The sequence below is a fragment of the Xenopus laevis genome, chromosome 9_10L, assembly GCF_017654675.1.
Source record: "Xenopus laevis strain J_2021 chromosome 9_10L, Xenopus_laevis_v10.1, whole genome shotgun sequence".
NCBI classification, from domain to species: domain Eukaryota; kingdom Metazoa; phylum Chordata; class Amphibia; order Anura; family Pipidae; genus Xenopus; species Xenopus laevis.
The window spans coordinates 45,878,644-45,886,259 of record NC_054387.1 but is presented as its reverse complement, the minus strand read 5'-3'; the positions used below and the strand labels follow the sequence as shown (position 1 = coordinate 45,886,259).

The 7,616-nt window shown below is 34.8% G+C and overlaps 1 protein-coding gene across 1 annotated transcript; it reads left to right on the top strand.

The window, feature by feature from the left end:
- Nucleotides 1-591: 591 nt before the first annotated feature.
- Nucleotides 592-6,305, top strand: LOC108702007 (olfactory receptor 11A1). The gene is made up of 2 exons (XM_018237011.2): nt 592-631; nt 5,284-6,305. Exons 1-2 carry the CDS (start codon nt 592-594, stop codon nt 6,234-6,236), a joined length of 993 nt encoding a protein of 330 aa, XP_018092500.2. The 3' UTR covers nt 6,237-6,305.
- The last annotated feature ends 1,311 nt before the right edge of the window (nt 6,306-7,616 follow it).

Here is a 7,616-nt window from a genome sequence, read left to right as displayed (position 1 = left end):
TGAATTTTCAAAAATGTATTAGAAAAATTGCCCTAAAGAGATATTTTCAAGTTAAACAATACAAGACATTCAAAAAGGAGACTATGGTGACAAATTTTGGGAAAAATTATGTCAAAAAAAGTTGCAGGGTAATCAAGAGAAGGAAATAATCCAATTTATGGACCAGTGCGCAGTTTAAGCCGAAACACATGAACTGGTAATGCATAATGACCTGAAAGGTAAATCAGTTTTTTTGTTGTTGCTTAAAAAATGGTTGAGCAAAAACTGTTGGATATTGAGAAAGATTTTTCTACAGATTGGCAGGTACAAGATAATTTAAATAAGAAAAAGAGGAAAGCCCTATTAGATAATGAGACAATGGGGCACATTTACCAAAGTGTGTATTTTCTCTTCATCTCACTTCACCAAAGTTCACCTCACTTCATATTTATTAAAAATAGTTTTTTCAAGAAAAAATTGGTGAATTTTCTCCTGGCGTAATTTCTTTCTGAAAAATCCACAGTAAATTTCCCCAAAAAATAGTAGTGGGGAAAATTAGCATGGAAAGTGCGGGGTTGATGGAGATTTAAAAGTAACTACTCTATTTTTATAATGGAAGTTCGCCAGCCTGAACCTGAAGACATTTCTCTTGGTAAAAATACACTCTTGTGCTCTAAAGGTGGCCATAGACACACAGATCCTATCGTACGAATTCTCGATTCGTACGATTTTCGGATCGTGTGTGGGGAGTGCCGACAGCTTTCGTCCGGCGGAGATCGGTCGTTTGGTCCGATTTGATTTTGACCCAACTGATCCCGCCGGAGCCCATTGCACATCGTAGTCAGATCGTTCGGCCGAACAATCAGATTACCCCCGATATAGCCATGCCCGTTAATGGCATATCGGGGAAAGATCCGCTCGTGTCGCCAAACGAGCGGATCTTTGTGTCTATGGCCACCTTTAGTGAATTAGAGAATCTTCAAAGGAGAAAGTTCACCTGGAGAAGAATTTACACCAATGCAAAGAGAACTTCTGGGTATGTGAATTGAATTACATCTAGGGAGCGGTAACGTTTTGTTCTTAAAGCAGGTATAATGCATAACTCGTCACTAACTCCTTTCTTTTTGTAGTTTTTCTTTCTTATGTTCCAGAATGGACTTATGTTTGGTATTATGGACTTTAACAATGGACTTAAGGAATTTTGAACTTCTCCATGGACTTTTTTATATAACGGACATTATCCAGGACTCTATGTGGACTTTTTTTGTATATGTCTCATATCTCCCTTGTTTATTTGGTTGTTACATTGTGTAATATGTCTTTTTTAGTGTGACAGGGGTGGTTGTGGTATCATCTGGCAAAGGTGCATGACCCTGAAACGCTGTTTGATTCATTTTGACACATTAAACACAAGGGACTGGTTCCCCGCTGCAATTACCTTTGAGTGACAGTTGTTTTTTGTTGACGAAATTTGCACCCTCATAAGCAGGTCACTTTACCGTTATGTGGGGAAAGGAATACATCTATGGTGATGTTAACCCATACCATGATTTGATGGTTTAGTTACATGGCATGGAATGAAGGGATAAAGGATTTTCTACTTCTGTTAATGAAACCCTTATGAGATAAAGTTTACTTCGAAATATGATTTGCTACCAATTTATTTTTTTAAGATTCAAATTTTTATTTCAATTTTAGTCATGTCTGTTCTAAGTTATACAGGAAAAAAGTAGCAGGTAATACCATTTTTTCCATCCATAATATACAGTAAAATCTATACCACTGGGCATCTATACCATTCCGGGCATCAATTTGGAAATAAGTAAATTATAGAGAAAAAGATTTGGAAATAAGTAATTTATAGAATACTATATATTATAGAATTTTTATATAATATTTATTTATATAAAAAGTTGTATTTTTCTATGGATGACAGATGTACAAGATATATGTACCTAATGGATGATGCAGGTAGATATACATATATTTATATGTTCTAAATTAGGGTTATAGTATTTTGCAATAGCATATAATTTTGTAAAGAGTGACAATTATTTGTACATTTATACTTACATAATATATGGGTGCGTGTTCATAATGTTGGCTAGGGGAGACCATGTGGCACTATGATACACATTCTGTCATTTATTGTGGTATGGATTTTTTTGATTTTCTTTTTGAAAATGAGCTGTAACCAATTAATGTTTTGTGTGTGTAAAACTCTGTTTAGTTAAAAAAAAACTGCAAGCTCTAGGTCAGGAGGTTTGATTGGGAAAACTTCAGAGCACAGGTTTAACCAAAAAGTCATTGGTGTCTTATTGAACTCCAAAAAAGAATTACACCAATGGGATACATTGGAAAGTAATGAAGTTTCAGCTTTGATGAAAGTCTAACAGCTCAAAAAGCGTCCATAGCCAAAATTTTAGGCTTTGTGGAATAGGGGCTAAACACAAAAATGTAGTCCTGGAACCTCATGTTTCGGCCATCTCAGCTATGACTTCCATAAAATGGATTATTCAGCTTCTAGTGACTAATTTTTCACAGCCTTAAAAATAGTATTTCCTTCCAAAAGGAGGTTGTGTCCCTAGTGGGCTTTACATATAGTCGAGCATAGCTGATTAAAGACTATGCTGTGGAACCTTATAGCATATAGCCATTACATCAGCTAACTGCACTTATTACCATAATACTATATCTTGCTACTTTCATGGCATCTGAGAATGTTGACTTATTTCTCACCCAAGGGTAGGCTTGGGTAATTCCCATACTAGCTGACATGGTGTGGTCAGGATTAACACCACACTTTCCTTTCCACTATCCATGTCAGCAAGTATGTTACCTCCATTTACAAAAGTCAGCACAGCTTGTCACACAATGCCATGAACAAGGTTGGCGGGGTTACTTTAAAATTTAGGGTGGGTCTTTCTGGTCCTGCTGGATAATGGTTGCAGTGAGGAGAAAGCAATTTCTACTGAGCTTACCCTGTTTTTAGTCTCTGTGACATTATGTTTCCTTTGAATTTTACTTCTTCATTATTAATCTGGTCTTCTGCCCACCACAAAAATGGTTGTTGTTGGTCCATCAATAATTAAAATTATAATTATAGCACTAAGAGTATTGATTCCAATCAAAAGCATTTCATTTGTTTTAAATTTGTTGGGGGCATACTGGGCCATTGAAAAAGAGGCCCTTGTTGGGGCCATCACATACAGGTTGAGGTTCATAGATGTTGTTGTTTAACAAAGTCTGTTGTAGAATCTTGTGTTTCAAGAACACTTTACAGGAGTTTGGTGAGGGAGATATAGCCTCTCCATTTATATTCCCCATACCCCTGCGGACATATATTTTAAACAACAATAAATCCCATGCTTCTCCATTTAATTAAAATAAAGATTAGATGTTTGTTATAATTGTATACCACAATCTCCTCCTGGACTAATTAATCCATTTAGGAGATAATTGCCTCTGCATTTAACAAAAATGTATATAAAGCAACAATTTACACTTGCAAAGCAAACATTGCTGATGCTAACGATGCTGCTGATTCTGACTAATGGTAATTTAATCTTAAATGTTAAATATTTTTTTGTTTTGGGGTATTTATTTAAAAAGAAATTAGAGGACATTGGGTATGTTGAGCACTGCAAATTGCTGGGGAAAAATGGTGGTGATCAAAAACACAAGTAATTGCAGCAAAAAATTAGAAAAGAGAGGAATCCTTTGGGTCATTTTATCTCATAATGGCATCAGCACAGTGACCATCTTGACCACTGGAATCTGTTATCCAGAATTCAATAATCTCAAAAATAGAGATACCATTTCCAATAGTCTGTAAAAAAAAAAAAAAAATGTGTTCTGTAGATTGAGCTAGAATTAAGCCATGTACAGTAGATAGCAAAACAATAATATTTTTTGTGTCAGTGTCCTTAAAGGGATTCTGTCATGATTTTTATTCCTGAACCAACAAGAATATACATTTTTTTGTTGAAATATTGGTGTGTAGGTAGCCATCTCAGGTCATTTTGCCTGATTCTGTGCTTTCAGAAAGAGTCAGCACTTCATAATAACTAAAGGGAGGGGGTGATATCAATCAAACTTGCAGGGGAGCAGTGAAGTGTGACTGAAGTTTATCAGAGCACAAGTCATATGACTGGGGGCACCTGGGAAACTCACATCTAGCTCCATGTCAGATTTCAAAATAAAATATGAAAATATCGGTTTTCTCTGTTGAAAACGGATTCAGTGCAGAATTCTGCTGAAGCAGCAGTATTAACTGATGCGTTTTTTTAAAAAAAAAAACAACTGATGCATTTTGAAAAAACATGTTTTCCAATGACAGAATACCTTTCAGGAATTGGTTTCCAAATTGTAGGGCTGGTCAGCTTGGCAAACTTGGCTTAGCCTGAACGCCAGTAAGAATTTGGGGTGAAAATGTATTTGCTGTCCTAGATATTCTTGCAACTATGGTGGGCCCTGAACAAGTTTGAGGATATAGAACTGAAAATGCCAGACAAGGCTTTCAGGCATGGTGCTTGATATAAAAAAATAAAAGATCATTGGCCAAAATACCCTTAATAAAATGAGAATTCAGGGACGTCCATTTACAGTAAGTAGTAAAAAAGTAAGGAGTTTTTTTCCTTTTCAAAATGAACACAACTTTACTTTTTTTCCACCACAACTGTAAGATGGGCACTAAAAACTGATAGAACTTGATGTGCATGTTTATAACATTAGTGTTTATATAAATAACTATATATTTATCTATACCTAATATAACATTCTCTTTTTAACAATGTAAAACCATTTTTCCGCTGCTCTATATGAAAAGTATTCCCAGTTGTATTTGTCAAAGAGGTGAACTTAAGCTTCTCTTGCTATTCCAGAAATAAATCAAGCCTGTCAAGCTGAGAACCACTAATGTGCTTGTGCCTATATGCTCTCCTAAAAACTCATGCACAGTTCTGATATGCTGGTTGCACCTGCTTTGATGAATACACCTCACAAACAGGGTGTGATGTACCACAGTGCAAAGGAGTCTTGAACATATAATCCTTTCTTGACCAGGTGATTCCCTTTGTATGTTATACCAATATGCACGTATGCCTTCATATAGCATAAAATATGTTATAAACCCTGGACCTAGAAAAATATTAAACCACAAAGGGAACTGAAGTCCAAGAAGCCTGAAAACCCCTAACAGGTTTTTGTTTAGCAAGTATAAATTCAGTCAAATTTTTTTTATAGAGTTTCGTAAACATATTTTACAAAATATGATTCTATAATCTATTTTATTGTGTTTTTCAGAGGGTTCAGACCAAAATCAGACCTCGGTCTTAGTATTCCACTTTCTTGGCTTTGGTAACATTCACAGCATACAAACCCCACTTTTCTGTGGATTTCTCTTTGTTTATGTTGCAATCATATCTGGGAATTTGCTTATTGTGTTTCTGGTTTCATTCCAGAAAAGCCTTCAGTCCCCGATGTATTTTTTTCTCAGCCACCTGTCATTGTGCGATGTGTGGTGCACCACAAACATTATTCCCAACATGCTAAAAATTATACTGTTTGGAGGAGGCTCCATCTCAATGACCGGCTGTATCATTCAGTTTTATCTCTTTGGCAGTCTAACGACTACACAGTCTTTTCTGCTTACAGTGATGTCTTATGATAGATACCTGGCCATCTGCTATCCACTGCATTATTTCTCAATAATGGACTTTCAGCGTCTCCTCAGTTTAACTACATTGTCATGGTTGCTTGGTTTTCTGTTAACTCTAATTCCCAGTATGCTGGTTAGTTCATTAAAGTTCTGTGGCCCTAGTGCCATTAACCACTTTTTTTGTGATCTTTCGCCAGTTCTTGCCCTTTCTTGCTCACCCAAGACCTCTTTAATTGAAACAGTAATAATATTTTCTTCGATCCCTGTCATTCTCTTCCCATTTATATTCATTATAGGAACATATCTTAAAATTTTGCTTACAATCCTTAAGATTTCTTCCAAAAGGGGGAGACAGAAAACATTCTCCACGTGCAGCTCACACCTGATCATTGTTTGCACGTATTATGGCACACTTATTATTGTTTATATGGTTCCAGCCAAGCAGCACTTTTCAAATGTAAATAAGATACTCTCATTACTGTATATTGTGGTAACACCATTATTCAATCCTATTATATACAGCCTGAGGAATAAAGAGATAAAGACTGCACTATGGAAAATAATGTCTATTAAAGCCACAGGAGAAGTATCCATTTAAGAAAATACATAAATTCTGTATAGTATTTCTTCCGTTTACTTTATATCCTGATTTTTTAACTGACAAGAAATGAAAGATCAAAAACACTCGAAAAAGATGAATAATCTAAAATTGCTTTTACATGTACTATTAAAAAAATGTTTTTCTTTGAAGTTTTAGTTCCTGAAAAACTAACCTAAAAACATTTTTTTATTTTTAAATAAGAACATTAAAATTAGAACATTTTGTAGAATTGTTAAACTTGTAGTCTGTTTAAACACAGTATATAAAGCCAGGCAGTAAAGCCTATAACATTCTATTGAGTGTGTTGAATGCTTTACTTTTTTAATAACATGTATTTCCTTAATGAAGAATAAGGGATTTAATGTAACCTCAACCCACCACATCCCATGAGTCATATGGTAACTTTGCAATGGCATTTGGAATACAAACAGGTGTCAATGAAAACAATTCATTTTAAATACACATCTTCCATAATTGAGTCAAAAATCTATTTTTTGGGTTAAATTTTTTTTTTTTTTAGATATATTATACCCCAGCCATGGAAATAGCTCAAATCCGAATATACACCATCTAAAACCTGTCGAAATCATGTAGAGGTCAATGGCAGAGGTCCCTTGAATCATTTGAAGAAGTTGATTCAAGTTTTTTTGGAGGGTTTCCCTCGAAAACCCTCAATGAGTTTTTTTTCACTGAAAACTCTGTCAAATCAAGTTTTCTGGTTTCACAACTCGAACTCTTTTTTTACATTTGAGTTTTTTCTTAACTTAGAAACCATTGAAGTTGTGATTTCATTCGAAGTTTAAAAAAGCTCAAATAGCTCTAAAATTCGACCTCTGATAAATAACCCTCTTAGGGGGTTATTTACTAAACTCTGAATGCAAAAATCTGACTTTTAAAAAAAATTTCAGAATTTATTAAACCCCGAGGATGGAAAAGTCCAAATCTAAAAATCCGGGATCAAAGAGCTGTGGAGGTTGCATATCAGTCAATGGGAGAACTCCCAATGATTTTTTGATGTGCGCTGGATTACGGGCAATGCCCCGAAGTTTTCAAGTGAAAATTACGGAAAAAACGTGAAAATCAGATTTTCAGGAAAATTTAATAATTAATCAGTGTTAAAAACCCGAGCGGATTTGATCGGAGTTTGTAGCAGAAAATATTGAGATAAATTTGGACTTTGATAAATAACCCATGTATGACACTTTTTATTGAACCATCAGTGGATCCCTTTTTTACAGCTTTTATTCATATAGTGCATATCATTAGCTGATGATAATATAATTTCTTAACTTTAAGAATTAACACTTAGATTTATCAAAATGTGAGATTAAGAGTTTACCACGAAAAACTCAACTACTTTCTATTCATTCCTATGGG

Coding starts and splice junctions, on each gene's coding strand:
- LOC108702007 (XM_018237011.2), top strand. CDS start 592: ATGGAAGTTCGCCAGCCTGAACCTGAAGACATTTCTCTTG. Junction 632..5,283: donor ACCTGAAGACATTTCTCTTG/GTAAAAATACAC, acceptor TGTGTTTTTCAG/AGGGTTCAGACCAAAATCAG.